The sequence below is a fragment of the Patagioenas fasciata genome, chromosome 18 (genome assembly GCF_037038585.1).
Source record: "Patagioenas fasciata isolate bPatFas1 chromosome 18, bPatFas1.hap1, whole genome shotgun sequence".
In the NCBI taxonomy this organism is placed as follows: domain Eukaryota; kingdom Metazoa; phylum Chordata; class Aves; order Columbiformes; family Columbidae; genus Patagioenas; species Patagioenas fasciata.
The window spans coordinates 3211652-3227909 of record NC_092537.1 but is presented as its reverse complement, the minus strand read 5'-3'; the positions used below and the strand labels follow the sequence as shown (position 1 = coordinate 3227909).

General features: G+C 42.8%; 2 protein-coding genes across 4 annotated transcripts in view; both read left to right on the top strand.

Annotated features, from left to right (window-relative positions):
* The first annotated feature begins 39 nt into the window (after positions 1-39).
* Positions 40-8639, top strand: PSMD12 (proteasome 26S subunit, non-ATPase 12). Of its 2 annotated transcripts, XM_065852629.2 has the most exons (11): positions 40-195; positions 2046-2105; positions 2316-2444; positions 3297-3404; positions 4197-4301; positions 4719-4868; positions 5035-5169; positions 5653-5765; positions 6139-6313; positions 6828-6905; positions 8196-8639. In XM_065852629.2, the coding sequence occupies exons 1-11, from the start codon at positions 88-90 to the stop codon at positions 8403-8405; spliced, it is 1371 nt and encodes a 456-aa protein (XP_065708701.1). In that variant the 5' UTR covers positions 40-87; the 3' UTR covers positions 8406-8639. The 2 variants fall into 2 exon arrangements, with proteins under 2 accessions (XP_065708701.1, XP_071672513.1); XM_071816412.1 differs by lacking the exon at positions 8196-8639 and having other exon boundaries at positions 6773-6863.
* A 5880-nt stretch (positions 8640-14519) lies between these two features.
* Positions 14520-16258, top strand: part of HELZ (helicase with zinc finger) — a 71752-nt gene continuing 70013 nt past the window's right edge. The window contains exon 1 of one of the 2 annotated variants that reach the window (XM_065852336.2): positions 14520-14589. In XM_065852336.2, coding sequence (XP_065708408.1) covers positions 14583-14589 — 7 coding nt within the window. In that variant the 5' untranslated portion in view covers positions 14520-14582. The remainder of the gene's footprint in view (positions 14590-16258) is intronic. The other variant, XM_065852337.2, reaches the window with a different exon arrangement.

Below are 16258 nucleotides of genomic sequence, written 5' to 3'. Positions count from 1 at the left end.
TTTCAGCGGGGCTGCCCCGGCCGCGCCTGCGCGTAGAGCCTGTCTGCTTCCGGTGTGTGTTGGCGGGGGGGACGCCGGGCCGGGGAGATGGCGGAGGGCGGCGCGGAGCGGGCCGACGGCCGGATCGTGAAAATGGAGGTGGATTACAGCGCGACGGTGGATCAGCGGCTGCCCGAGTGCGAGCGGCTGGCGCAGGTGAGGCGGGGGGCAGAGCCCGGCGGTGCGGATGGGCTGAGTCATGGCGCTCTAGGCCGCGCTCGGGACGCGGCCCCGTGAGGGGAGGGCGGGCGGCGCGATGTGTGGCCGCATCTTGTCACCCGGACCGGTGCTGAGGGGCTGGGGCTCGGAGCCTCCCGGGCCGTGCTGGGGCAGGGGACAAGTGGGGTGTGTAGCTGGGAGGGCGGGCAGAGCTGTGTCATTGATCCTGTGCTAGGTCGCACAGGCCACACTTTGCGTCCTAACTCGGTTGTGTACGTGCCCCAAAATACTGGGATGGAGGGCGAGAGCAGTGGCAGGGTATAGGGTGCCTACGTGCTGAGCAGACGCGTCTGCGCAACCAGGCACAGGCGACCACACAATCACAGAGTGTCATGGATTGGAAGGGACCTGGAAAGCTCATCCAGTGCAATCCCTCCATGGAGCAGGAACACCCAGCTGAGGTTCCACAGGAAGGTGTCCAGGCGGGTTTGAATGTCTGCAGAGAAGGAGACTCCACAACCTCCCTGGGCAGCCTGGGCCAGGCTCTGCCACCCTCACCAGGAACAAGTTTCTTCACATATTTAAGTGAAACCTCCTGTGTTCCAGTTTGAACCCATTACTCCTTGTCCTACCGTTGATTGTCACCGAGAAGAGCCTGGCTCCATCCTCCCGACACTCACCCTTTATATATTGATAAACATTAATGAAGTCTCAATGATGGCTTCGTAGCAGTAATCACGTGTATGGTGTATCTTAAGGTTTTTTTAATGGATTTGTTCAGTAGCATAGAGATTCCTACGCATTTCAGACCTCAGGACAGACAGGTTGGATTTGCTGTTATGTTCTTTCCCGATAGAATAACACCTAATTCTTTATAGGCTGCACATGCTCTGCTTGATCCATGTGTCTTGTGATAGACACGTTGCACTGTATAGCATGTTGTAGGATTCTGAAAGCAGGAGCCTTAAGATAAGTAACTTGCATCTTACGCTGTCCTGAGAGTGTATTGCATGGAGAGTAGGCACAGGTGTTTGATCCCACAGGCACAGGTGGGATCTGCATAGGTGTGGGCACTGTGACCATGTTTCACTGCTGCATAGCATGTAAATTGTGTGGTGATAAGAGCACATCATGGACAAACCATTGTATAGAGTTTAAATTATTTCAGTCGGGTATGTACGTTTTGGAAACAAAATTAGTTTTTTATTTTTTTGTAATTTTCTAGTTTCTGACCCTGTTTTTTGCAGCCCCACAGTTGCCCTGGGCTGTTACAAATTCTCCTATGTTAACATTTATTTACAAGATATTTGCTAGAAATTACAACTGAGGGCTAAAAGTACATTGTGGTGTCTTTAACTCCTCTAAACAAAGTCAAATATACTTCTCAAAACCTCAAAGCCAGGACTACTGTAATTCCATGCTTTGACTGTAAACCATGTAGCTTATGCTTTTTCTAATAAGCTGTAGTTAAGATATGATGAATGTGGATGAAAGTAATAGCAAACCAACTTTTTTGGCCAAGGTATCTAATAGGATATCTGTTCTACACTTAGGGCTCTGTTTTGGCTGGGAGAGGAATCAATCTGGCTCAGTGCGCGTGAGCTCACCAGACCTGTCTGAAACGTGCTGAGTTTCTTGCTCGACACAGACGACTTGTAGCATATGTTGGGCAAAAATGAAACTAGTACCTTTCCAGTTTAATCTGTGTGTAGAGCTCTATATTTACTGCTGTGTATTTTTCTTATTTTAAGAAATAAAATACCTAAAAATGAGAATTAGAGCTACTCTAAATTTAAACTGAATTGTATTCTTCACTCATGGTGATAATTCTTTCCCTTTTGCAACAGGAAGGAAGATTGCAAGAAGTAATTGAAAACCTTCTCTCCTTGGAAAAACAAACACGGACGGTAAGTAGCATATGGTGTGCAACATTTGTGCTGGGTTGTCTTACACAATCCCCTTGTATATCAGTTTTTCTCTTTTGTTGTTCTTTTCTTTAAAAAGAAAATCAGTGAGGCTAGATATATATATAATTTTCCTTCAAATAATAGAAGTGCAAGTGACAGAGGTCTGCAGGTTATTTATCCCATCACTAATATGTTGTTTGTTTGTTACAGGCATCCGACATGGTCTCCACATCCCGTATCTTAGTTGCTATAGTGAAAATGTGTTATGAAGCTAAAGACTGGGATGCTCTTAATGAAAATATTATTCTGCTGTCAAAGAGAAGAAGTCAGCTAAAACAGGTGGATTTCATTCTTTGGAACAAAAAATAAAATTAGATTTGGAGCTGTATTATGTATATGATTCCCCTTTGTGTGTAGGGAGTTTCCTGACTCTACAGCACCTGTCTGAAGATGTTATTAGCTTCTGCTGACATTTACTGATGGACATAGGAAAGCCAATAATGAAACTGGTGTCAGCTGTGACTTCTGCTTTCTGTGCCTGGCAGCGCTTTTAGCTTCATCTTTACACTCTTCTACACTCTATGTTGTAGACACATTCTTGATTTTTCATGTTTGCATGAGGTGCACATTAAACAGAGTTATTGCAATTTACTGTGACCACATAAGGTGATGTTACATGCTTGCTTTTGGGGCTCCCATACTCTGGAATTTTTCCCAGTTCTGTCTGGGAAACCAGCTGTCGAAAGCTGAAAGCGCTTGCATTTAAGAAGGTACAAAGTTATTGCACTCTGTTTAGCGTGACTTCATTAGAAGTCAGCAATGGGTAATTTTAATGGCATAATTTGTTTAGGAAGAAAATGGTTGCCTACTTTTTAACATGCAGAAACATTAGGAGTTTGTATGAAAGTAGAGTACAGTTTGGCTCTCTAACTTGGACAAGGGCCTGTTGGAGAAAAACTGAGTTGAAAGAAATGACAGAGCAGCATCGCATTTGGCTTCTAGGATCAGTCACTAGAATGATTCACAAAAATGCATAAAATCAAAGTGATTAGATATGTCTTGCATGCTTTTTATTGAAATGAGTCTCTTTAGTTTGATATGAAACTATGTAATACCTCCGCGTGTTATAGTTTGAAATAATTTGAGAAATATAAAAACACAGTATGTTTTTCTTTTCTGTTATTCTACTAGGCAGTTGCTAAAATGGTCCAGCAGTGCTGCACTTACGTTGAAGACATCACAGACTTACCAGTCAAACTGCGCTTAATCGACACATTGCGTACGGTTACAGAAGGAAAAGTAAGATTTTGTTTTAAGAGTGAATGTCTAAAAGGTAGAATAAAAATGTTCACCTTCTTTAAAAGCATAGCTTCTTAACATTATTTTTTTATCTTGTTCAAATAAGAGCAAAAGTATATAATTAATAATACACTTTAAAAAATGTTATGTATTTGAACTTGTTAGAGGAATGAGCAGGTTTAGTTTAATTTCTACCGCGCTTAGGAAGTTGTTATGTACAGTTATGGTAACCAGAAGGTGATATCAAAGCATTATACCAAGTTATTTATTTACATAATATGCTTTTTGCTTGAACAAAATAAACAATTCTGGATTAAGGCAAACTTGTATTAATGTTACAGCTTTTGCCTGTTCAAAGTTAGTCTAAATTGTTAGGAATCAAGTATTGTCGATTTATGGCTGGTTAGGAGTGAGTGAAATAATGCAGATGGTAGCAGTTAGTACATTAACCATTAAAGTCTTAACTTCTTATCTGTTTCAATATATTTTAGGAGATAGAATATCTAATGCCTCATTCACAGTACTTTGTTCACAGTGCACATCCTTTTGTGTTTCCTTAAAGAACGGTAGACAAATGTAGGCATTATTTTTTAGATTAATATGGTCTTGTGTGTCAACTATCCACCGTATTTTATCTGTGTATGTTTTGGATAGTACTGGTATGGAGTGTGGATACACAAGGAACTAACTGCTTGCATGAGAACATCAAATATATGTCTTAGAGGGGTTGTGGTCTCAGAGTTTGAACTCTTTAGAAAATTCTGGTGTTTAAACTACTGCTTCTGATTTCAGATATATGTGGAAATTGAACGTGCTCGCCTGACAAAGACACTTGCAACAATAAAAGAACAGAATGGTGAAGTGAAAGAGGCTGCCTCCATTTTGCAGGAACTGCAGGTAACACACCATGTAACTCAAAATCGCGTCAGCAATGAAAATTAATTCTGACTGCTCTTACAGCATTGTTTAGAAACTTGATCATACGCGTCTGCAAAAAGCCTGGAATGAGATTAAGTGTTATTAGTGAAAGTGTAATTCAGTTTTAACTGTCCCACAGTTAGGTTACATACAATACTTCCCATTTGGAAAACAGATTTCAGTTCTCTGGGTAGTGCATTGAGTTTAGTGTTGGTGGATTCTTCTGGTGTAAGTGGGCACTATAATTCAATGTCGAATAACCTTCACTTGCTCTGGAATAGCCATTTTTTCTGTTGCTTTGTGTTTCCCTCCTAACAGCCTCCCACTCTTCCTGCACAGTTAAGTCTACACTTGATTTGACTTTGACAGTGTTGAATTGTGACGTTTTCATTTTAGGTGGAAACCTACGGTTCAATGGAAAAGAAGGAACGTGTAGAATTTATCTTGGAGCAGATGCGACTCTGTCTAGCTGTAAAAGACTATATTCGGACTCAAATTATCAGCAAAAAAATTAATACAAAATTTTTTCAAGAAGAAAATACAGAAGTAAGTCATTGCAAGATTTCTTTACCCCGTCCGTCGTAATTTTAATCTGACGTGTCTCTCTTCAGGTCCAAGCATATTTGAATCCCTCTGTTTTATGGGACCCAGCTGGATTTCATTTACGTGATTCATGGACTTGTATTAATTGTACTGTTTGATGCCGTTTCAGAAACTAAAGTTGAAATACTACAACTTAATGATCCAGCTGGATCAACACGAAGGCTCCTACCTCTCCATCTGCAAGCACTACAGAGCCATTTACGATACTCCCTGTATCCAGGCTGAAAGTGAAAAGTGGCAGCAGGTAAAAAAAGTCGCACGCAGAACGTCTGTATTTTCATGTGGCAAACACCCATTTCATTACCAGATCAATTCACAGCAGGTCAAAGAGCTCATCAATCTGTTGTTCTTTTTTTTTAATGGCTATATTAACAATTGGGTTAGTTGAGAACAGATGTCAGAAAGTTGATTGATTTCAAATGACTATTTATAACTAACATCTTCATTATATTGTCTTTGAAATCTGTTGTGCATGTGCTGCAAATGTTACGTATTTGGAAATATTTCTTTCTTGTATTTCTTTTAAATAGTAGAATTTTAGTTAACCTGAGTAAATTTATCACTATGAATGAGGGTGAATTTCTGCAAGATTACATCAGTTTCACCTTAACTTCTTAATAGGCTGGGTTTAAGCCTTTTACATGTTAAATTCTAAGCTCTATGGCCAATGATTTCAATTCCTCTGCTTAATGATGGCAAAAACCCCACACTCTTTCCTTTTAAACAGGCACTGAAGAGCGTTGTTCTTTACGTTATTCTTTCACCTTATGACAATGAGCAATCTGATTTGGTGCATAGGATTAGTAGTGACAAAAAGCTAGAAGAAATCCCGAAGTACAAGTAAGTATTCTTTCTAATAAACAATTCTTCGGGTAAAAAAAAGTCTCTCTCTCAAACTGGCTGTGCAAGTGAAACCTGTTCATGATGAGTCTGCTGTGAACATCTCAGAATATAATGTTGTATGAAAAATACTGCAAAATTTCCATGATTGTGCAAGTTCTACATTAAATGTCTCTTTAGAAGAGAAAGATCTTTATTAGAAACAGTCTGACTTGAGCTGCCCCAATAGCATGGAGTATTACAGAGCATACTAATGAAGAAAAATGAATATTAATAGTAATGAAAAGATTTAAAGTTATTTATTTGATCTGCTTAAGTATGAAATGAGCGTTACTAATACAGGATTGTAAATCACCTTTGCTAAACCATTTAGAGACCTCCTCAAACTGTTTACCACCATGGAGCTGATGCGATGGACTGCTCTAGTTGAAGAATATGGGAAAGAGTTGAGAGAAGGATCCCTGGACAGTCCTGCAACAGATGTTTTTGGCTGTACAGAGGAAGGTGAAAAGAGATGGAGAGATCTAAAGAACAGAGTTGTGGAACATGTAAGTGTGGCTGTCTTAAAGCATTAGCAATGTATTCAGTGCCTCAACTAAAATGCTTTTCACTTGCCATATTTTAGTTACAAAGAGAAACAGAAAAATGTGTAGTAAAGCAGCAGACAAAAAGCCTTTTCCATTGTGTTATGTTTTCAACGTTTTATTTGCTCGTATATCTTTAATAAAGGGAGGTGTTCGGCACAATTGCCAGAAAAAAAAGAGCACATTGCACTCAAATTGTGAGATTTAGCATTCACATTTCAATAGAGCAGAAACCTGAAAGTCTTGCTTTATGTCAAATTCATCATTAGTTGATAATTTAATAATGTAAAAATCTGTCCTGTAGAGACTTTCATACCTCTTACAAGCAGTTTGTTCACAACTCCCTTGTAGCTTATGCTGGACTGCTGTTAGAGCACTACAGCTCCTAATCTGCTTTTAACATTGACTTTTATATTTTTGCAGCCCGCTACAGTTATTTTTTGCACATAACCCTCTACTCTGAACACTTTTATTCCAGAATATTAGAATAATGGCTAAATATTATACCAGAATTACAATGAAGAGAATGGCACAGCTACTGGATCTGTCCGTTGACGTAAGTGTTGCTTTGCGTATCCTTCTTTCTTAAAGGGTGTGGAAGTGTATGTTTGCACGTGTTTGTGCCAAAAATGTAAGTATTCAGCAGAGTGACGTTCTCTTTTAATTTGAGTTCTCTTTTGAGCCCAATAAGCTCTGTCAGTGATGCCATAGACCATCATTGTGTTGTTTTATAGGCAGTGCAGAAAGAGCGTTACACTGCTTGGGACCAAATTCTCAGGGTTTACAGTTGCATGTTTCTGAATGTTCACGGATTTAGTATCTGTTGTTGTACCTCTATGTATCTGTATTATCCTTGGAGCTCCTGTAGCTTCATCCTCAGAAGTTCCCGTTGGTGTTACCGGTGCTTTTCAGCTCTCACGGGAAGAACGCAGTGTGCGCCAAGGATGGACAGGGAGCGTTGAAAGAACTTGAGTTCATTGCATTATTTTTATGAGGAGTGTAATAGTCCTTTGGGATTAATAGCATTAATCCCAAATACTTCTCACTTCACTAGTCAATACAAAGAGTGTATTTTCTTGCCTTTATGGGAGTTAGAAAACTATTTTTTTAATCCAGCCAGAACTCCCGTGTCGTGATGCATGTGCCCATAAGGCAAAAGCTGCTTAAAAATTCATTTGTATTCAAGGTCTCATTTAAATGCTGGAGCTTCTTGTGTTTCATGTGTTAAAAAGCTCTTGTCAGTGGGTGATGAAAACTGACCCAAGATGCAAGGTTTCTCACCTTTAAATGTCCCTGTTTAGAGATGGTTGCACTTTGGGAACACGGGGTGGAGGAGTCTCCCTGTCACACCCCTTTGTGTTCTCAAGAGCTTTCCAAAGAGATTCATGCATCGTGGCATATTGGTATTTCCAGTGCAAATGAAAAGTTTTACCCAACTGTCTTTTAATTAAATCTGCTCTTCTCCACAATCTCAGAATAAACCTTCTTTGACGGAGGTCAGTAATTCATGTGGATTTTCCTTTGCCTCACTTGTTCTGATCTCTCTGTAGCCAAGTACTCCAAGGTGTAAAAATGCGTTGGTGTAGCAGATTAAACTTTAATTTCATGAAAGGTAATGTCTATAGGTCAAATGAAATAAAGTTTTTGAGTAGATGGTACTAGTAGTGCCAACATGTGTAATATTAAAGTATTCTGCTCTTTTTAAAGTACAGAATTACTACAGCGGTATTTCTGTTAAGTATAAAGAAAACCGTGTTCGCTGTGGTTCAGTGCTGTTTGGGAGGAATAGCAATGCTTTGTTGATAAAAATGCCGTTTTCTTGACTTAGTGCTGTTTGTCTTTGCAGGAATCGGAGGAGTTCCTGTCCAACCTCGTAGTTAATAAGACCATCTTTGCTAAAGTAGACAGGCTGGCAGGAATTATCAATTTTCAGAGGCCTAAGGACCCAAACAATTTACTCAATGACTGGTCTCACAAGCTCAACTCACTAATGGCCCTAGTTAACAAAACCACACATCTCATTGCCAAAGAGGAGATGATACATAACCTGCAGTAAGGTGCCTCAATAATCTCAGTGCTTTTAAAGAAGGCATTAAATCTTCATAATAGAGACTATTGTTACAGTGTGTATATGGGTTTTTTTTCCCTGTCAAGCCTTCCTGGTCTAAAATTTAGAACATAATTCTGAAATTCCTGTTGACAATTAAGTTCCCTTGGTTATTCATTTAATTGTTAAATGCTTTTGCTACAATTGGTGAAAGAACATAATAAAAGTGTATTGCCTGTATAATTGTAGTCTTGTGATTTCTTCTTTTCCATGTATACCTTTATCTAACATATAATTCTGTGGTTATTTCATTACAGGGCTGTTTTTGAGGCTGTGATGGAGAGGATGTACTGTAAATAATAAAATCCTAGGGTTTTACAGTAGCATGCATTGAGGTAACATAATGATAATTTTGTGATGTTATGTCAAGATATTGTTTGAACAAAATTCTGGACGCTCATGCTTAAGAATGCTATTTCTTGTGATTTGGGACTACAGATAGACTTTATTAAGTAATTCTAAACTGACCGAAAAACCTACCTGAATCTTGGCTGCTCACTTGTATTTATTTGGTGCAAGTCACTTAATTTTAACTGTTTTGTCATCACAGTTTGTAATGGCTACAACAGCAATTATGCAGTTAGCTAAGACAGTGGTTCAAAGCCGCTGCTTCTCATAATTGAATGTGTTATATTCAGAGAAGATAATCTCCCGGTACTTGCTTTAATCTGCTTGTCATGGAGGGGAGCTGTGGACTTTTCCCCATGGCTCTGTTGTCTTTTTTAAGAAAGTAAAATAGTAACACAAATAGTATAGTAAGCGTCAATGGAACTTCTATTGAAATTGCTCTGGTTTTTAATGATTTTTTAATGCTAGTCATAAGTAAGTATTCATAATTAATTAGGTAGAGGCTATAATTGTAAATGATGTATTGAGATGGATATAAATGCCATCTCTTTAAAAGCACCCTGATCTTCATTCACACCAACTTTGTTAGCACAGGTAATTATCATATGAATACACAGCAAGTCAGGAAACTTCAGACAGTGATTTTGAGTGAGGGAAGGCTGTGAAGGGGCAGGAAAAGATGGAAGCTTTGAAGCAGTGATTTGCATCTGAAATGTAGACTTTAGACACAGTTTAAGGGAAACTTGGGAATGGGATTTGGGAGGCAAGTAGCTTTATCAAGCCATACTCATCCAGCTGCAGCATTTAAGCAACAGAAAACTATCAGTGAGGGAAGGGAGAGAGAGGAGCAGACTATTCAGAAGCCACAGAACACTTGCCGTTGAACTTCCTGAATTGTATTATAATCCAAATTGTGTGAGTTGCGTAGAATGTGGTCACAGCCATGTCTGAGAATGGGATGCACGGGCCCTTGCGAGGCCAGCCTTAGCAGCGCAAGCAAAACTGCCTGTTGCCAGGATAATGAGCAAAGTAACTTCCGTCTTGACCTTGTCAATTGAAAAAGAAATCGATCTTGGGGAAAGTCAGGCAAGAGGTGTCAGAAAGGGGAACAATGGGTCATCAGGGGAAGTGGGAACTTGCCTCTCCCACCTTTTAATTTCATTTGCAAATCTGGTCTGGAATCTTCAAGCTCAAGCATTTAAGCTTATGGACTCTGACATACCAGATGAGAGATGCTGGACCTCTTTCCCCAGCCAACCTTTTTTATCCTCCAGTGGAACAGTTCAGGTGTTCCCTGGCCCTACCTCCTGGGGTTCCTGCAGATCCTGCTCCGCCTCTGGCCAGGCTCTGTCCCACTCTGCTGCCCTCGTTTGCATTTAGAACACGAGCTTGTTGGAGAGAGGAGATGGTTTCTCTCCCCTCAGAACTACTTTTTGCTCTCAGCACTGGAAAGAACCTGGAAGCATTCTTGTCTTTCAACACCTCCTTGAAACTCAATTCAGAAGGATTATCAGGGTTCACTTTCATGGTCTATATTCCTACCAAAGACCCACAATGATCAAGCTTTTTGCCTTTTGGTCAAAATAGATGTGAGAGTTCACTCACATCACCTTCATCTTGGTTTGACCACACAGAGCCCAAGGCCAACCCCCTGCCTATCTGTCCTCAGCGGGAGATGCTGTTGAGTACTTGGTGCCAGAATAATCCCTCAGGGTTTCCCTCTTCATCACAAGGTTAAAAGAGGAGTTTTAAAACAAAATTGTAGAATTATTAGGCTGTATGGTAAGCCCAAGGGAGTGGAAAAGAATCCATTTAGGCTGGAGTTAGTTTGTTTGGGGTTTTGTTTGTTTGTTTCTTTTTAGCGGACGACTATTAATGGCAATGAAAGGAGTGTATCTTGAGTCTCTCTGAACAGGTTGCCACATTCAGGTTGCTAGGCAAAAAGACAAGCTGTAAACCTCTGGTGCTAGCTAACCTCAAAGAATGCAGATACATGGCAGATATAACTCCTCCATGGGCAATTTAAAGGTCAACATAAAGGCATTCTGAAAAAATGCTCTGAGATTGAAGACCTTTGATCTTGACAGTGTGGGATCAAACCACCACAACAATGTGAACTTTGTTGTTCTATCTCCTCAATGTACCCTCAACGTCCCCTTATTGCTGCTTGCTTCTCAACACTCTCATTTTGGGGATCAAAGGAAAAAGGAATTAGTTTGAGTATTACTTGCTCTAGAAATCATATGTGCTTGAAGAGTCCACGTTGAAGAAACATTGTCCTTGCATAATTATGGAGTAAGATGAAAGTTGAGATCATCTGTTCATTAGAGGACTCTGGAGGAATTCCAGGGGAATTTTCATGCTGGAAAATCAAGTTACTCATCAGCCTAATAATCAAACATTAATGGCTGCCTAGAAACAGTTTGCTTTATTGTTTAGTAAGACCAAGAATGACTTGCTATCTACCCCCAGCTCTACCACTGACTAGTTTGTGGCAGAGGGTAAACCGCTTAACTTGTGTTAGTCCCCATGATTGATGCTTCTGAGCGAGTTCAAAAATGTATACAGGTCCAGTGTGTTAAGACAATAAGACCATCGCTGCTATTACTGCAATCAGTCTGGAACTTCTATTGGGAAAGGCTCCTGGTGTCTTGTTTCTTCCTGCTGGGATGTTAGGCTGCGGGGTCAGGGAGGCAATTCGGTGCTGAACGTTGAATGCTTATTACTTTTACACGTTAATTGTAATGTTTTTTCCCGTATTCTGAAGTTAGACATCATGAGCGGAGCTGATTGAAAACTGGTTTCTGTATTGGAATTCAAGAAATGCCATTTCCCAGAAACAGCAGTGAACTTTATCATAGAACAGAAACCGATTTTCTGAATATCCCGTGAAGGCAAAAGTCTGAGCAGAAAGGAAAAAAAAAAAAAAGCAGCAGTGTAAGTTTTAAATAATTAAACTAGTTTTGTTTTGAGAATGTAGAAGCCAGGCTGTAGCTGTGATTCCAAGCACACAGCTCGCGAGTGTGCCAGCACCCCAGGGCTTTTTGGCTCCATGAGCCCCAAAGCAAGCGAGGGTTCCAGAGTTCCCAGCTCTTCAGAATCTCTGCCACACCTCGCAGAGCTCTGCTCAGATCCTGGCTGCGTGGCAGGGAGCCCAGCAGCCCGCAGTGGCCCCAGGTTCTCAAACTCCTGCTTTTTGGCAAGGAGTCGGGATTCTCCAAGGACCTGGGCACGGCTCCTGGCTTCTCAGAACAGTCCTAATGCAGAATCCTGGCTGCAGCGTGGGGAGACGGGCAGTGAGACGGTGTTAGCGCCTTCTGGGCAGGGTTTCCTTGCAGTTACAGTCCCCGGGAAACTGGGCTTTCAAAACTTCGAGCAGGAAATTACAATTTTCAGATCTGAAAGGTTTGAAAATCTTACAAAAATTGAATTTAATTTGGTATGGCTGCATTTGAGTCTTTGTTTGTTTTGCTTTTTGTTTCAATCTTATCTTACCATTGTAATGAGTCCCTAGAAATATCACTGTTAGGCTTGCGAGGATCTGAGTCCTGTCAAGTCTGATATTGAGCAGAGATTAATTTTGTTCCTATCTCATGCCTCCCTGTTGTGCCTTTGGCATTTCTCACATGTGCAACATACACTGTTGGCTTTCCTTCTGCTCCCAGACTCCCTGTGACCGGCTGCTCCTGGTCTCCTTGGGCAGAAGAAACAGAGTATGTGCTGCAACCAGTGCAAACCTCACATTCCGCAGCAGAAGCCCAGCACCGCGAGCTCTCCTCGTCATGAAATCCCACCAGTGAGCGCAGCACACGGCGATTCCAGGAACTGGAGCGATTCTGAACAATCCAGCCAGTAGTCAGCACGTCACACATCTGCTCTGTGCCCAGCCCATGCTGAGGGACGGCCTGGCTTGTCAACCCAGCCTGTGGAGCTGGGAATGATGGGCTTGGAAGCCAAAACAGCAGCTGCCACTGGGGTAATACACATGAAGGAGACAGACAGAGACATCTCTTGGAGTCCCTCCCAAACTAGCGGCTAATATCATAAGCTTATTTCCTTAAATTATCCTTTAAGACTATATTGAAACATATCAATAAAGCCACAGGAAGTCCCTTCCCATGTAGTGATTTTCCACTTAAAATATATATAATTTATTTTCAAGAAAACCTTCCTCGCATTTTCTGACAGAAAGAAATTATCAGTAATCCGAAGTCACTAAGAACCAAACACAACCAGAATAAAAGGACTCATTCCACTTCAACAACCTGGACTGCACGAGACACAAAGTTAGATCCTCAAAACAGTTTCGCCTTTATCTGATTCAGCTGTTCCTTGCATGGTGCCCATGGAAAACATCTTTAGGAGTCACAGTTTGTGCTTCAGCTCCCTGGGATGGGGTTGGTGGCCCAAGGCAACCTCCACAGGAACCTTTGTCCTCCTCAAACAACATCTGGTTGGGGCTGGGACAACCCTCTAGCAAGGTGCAGAAACAGTCAACCACCCTCCCAACCATACTCATGAAGTTGAATTAAAAAGTACACTGATTTAAGTCTGAGGCTGCAAATGCAAAGGATTTCTTTAAATTTATTTCCTTTTGCATTTACATTTTTGCAAGCAGCTCTCCCTTTATAAATGCATCGCTGATGAATATTGAAAATATTCTTGGGCGCAAGTATCTTCTTGCAAGGGCAATGCATCAGAGGCTTGGCTGGTGGTTATTCTTCAAAGAGTTAGGAGGCGTTACATGTAAATTTAAATATAAATGTATTTAGGAAAATCCAATACTAAAATGATCTGGATCTTCTAATTATTTTAATTAAAGTAGAAGGAAAAGTTGGGTTTTTTTCTAAAAAATCCTGTTAAAATTTTTATTAAGATCCTGAAGTAAGCTGCTTTCCCTTGGTTTCTTGACCACGATGGCCAATACATGGCGAGGGGCACCCAAGCCGGGAACGCCTTGAGAAAGCCATTCTGCAAACCAGAATTGATCGCCAAGCCTTTTGAGAAGGCAGCTAATCGGGAGGATCACTCTGGGGAAACAAAACTGTTACGCAAAGCCATTTCTGGGATTCCAGGGCAGCCAGAAGCGCGTCACCAGCCGTCCCTTGGCACAAGCAGGTGGGTTTAAAGCGCGATGTACAACGCCAAGCTTGTTCCATCACCCGGCTGCCGCCTTCGGGTCTCTGCAAGTTTCTTTAAGAGCGATAACTAATTTTTTTTCCTAAAAAGCCCAAAAAATGTAAACAACCGGAAAGAAAACCAACCAAAAAACCCAACCAAACCACAACAGGAGAATAAACGCGAGGAAAAACCCCAACTTTTCCAGCACGGGTGGACTTTGTCCCTTCCCTCCGCGGGCGCGCAGGTCATACCGCCTCACGGAGGACGATCCGCAGCGCTCCGGAAGGGCCCTCGGCCTTGGTAGGAAAGGGCTGGGGGCGAAAAAAAGAGAGAAAAAGGAAAAAAGTGGGAAAAAAACACCCCAAACAAACAAAAAAACGCGAAAACAACGAAAAAACCGAGGGTCGCCGCTTGCCAGCGCGGCCGCGCCGCCTCCAACCGCTGCGTGAGGGAAGAGCTGCGGCCCCCGCCTGCCCCCGCAGGGCCGCGGAACGGTCCGCGGGTCCCCGTGCGGTGCCGGCGCGGGTCCCTCACCGGTCCCCGTCCCGCCCTCGGCCGCCCCGCGCTGGCCGCCGGGCCGCAGGAGGGCGGGGGAGGGCTTTCCCACAATGCTTTGTGGGGACGTTGACAAGTGGATCCAAGATGGCGTAGAAAGTAATGACAGGTAAGTCAGGACTTCCCCATTCGCCCCCCGCGGGGGCCGGGGGCGGCCGGGCCTGGCCGGAGAGAGCTCCGGGAGGCCCCGGGGGATCCTCGGTGCCCCGCAACGAGCCGAGCGGCCGAGCGAGGGCTGGCGGCCGGGCCGGAGGCTGAGCGGTGCCGGCTGGAGAGGGCCCTGTGTCTGCGGAGGGGCCTGCAGCGGCAGCCGCTCGGGGGCTGTTTACGGGTGGGCTCGGCCGGAGCCCCGGGAGCCACCGCGCTCTCCCGGGGACCCACGGCCGCCGGCGGGCGGGTCGGCGCGGCCCTGAACCCGGCGCAGCGGGAGCGGGCGGAGGGGCCGGGCTGGAGAGCCGGGGGTGCTCGCACAGCCCGGGCTCCCCCGGTCCGGGCTGCTCGGGCAGGGCGGGCGGTGGGGGATGCGGAGGGGCGGGGGGCAGCTTTGTTTTTGTAACGGGCGGGGCGGGAGGGGACGGCCAGGACAGCCAGGAAATAACAATAATAAAATAGAAGTTTGAAAAAAAAAAAAAAGAAATGTTTAGGTAGGTTTTGTTGAAGGATGGAAAAATAAATTGGACGAATTTAGCGGCTGTTGTGAAATGAGCCCTCAGAGCAATGCAAGCTTGGCAGATAAGCTTATATTTTTGTTTTCTGCAGGAATGGCTTTGTCAGGGCCCAGTGGCTACAAGTTGGGAGGTCTGAGATCACCTTTTACACAGCGCGACTGTTGTGAAACTGAACATAGGAGAGTTTGTGCTGCAGGTTGTGATAGAGTCCTCCCAACAGACACTGCGCATATGGGTATTTTGGGGGCAAATGCCCCAGAAAGGAAAGCATATATGTTACCCCTCCTGGAGGGGGACACGGCCTCTTATTAATTTCCAAATGAGTGAAGTTGTTTGGCTTCAACACATTGTTAGTCAAACAGTTGTTTGATTATAGCAACATGCTTAAACATATCATTGATGGAAATCAAGAAATAACTGCAGGGAAACGTTGCGAGGTTGCTTTCCAATTAATGACAAAATGAGTAAGAGATAATAAGGTAATAGGATTTTTGCATTATCGGGTACAATGAGCTTGAGATGAAGTTTAAAACAGACATATTTTGCTTTTCGTTGTAGAAATAAAATAATTCAGTTGTAAGACACAAAAATGTCATCAAAATTATTATTGAGTGCATCAGGACGAGTCTTGTTGGGATGGTTTGAATTGTTGGGGTCTGCTAATGTTATCCTTAATAAATAGTGTAATTGAAGCAAGGCAAAGGATAAAATATCCCCCCTGACCCCCCCATTTATTTTAAGAAAAGACACATTCCTTTGTAAAAATGAAAAAAACCAAATTCAAGGATAATTGTCAAGTTTGCATTATTTTCCAAGACTGATTGGTAGAACGAGGAGCTCTTAAAATAACACGTTTGAAATCCCATTGTTTCCATCCTTTTGAGTCATCGCAGATTGCGAATGAGAACTCTGGGGCTTTTTGAATGGCAAAGCTGGTTGGATCGGGACAGGCAGGGGTGCTGGGCCTGTGAGTCCAATGGAGGGAAGAGCTCATTCTGACCCTGCCTCGAAATTGAGATGAGGGGAGAGGGTACAAGTGACCGCGACGCTCCCTCCGCCTCCTCGGATGCAAACCCAGGGGTTTGCCCTGAGATGAATCAGGCTTTAGTA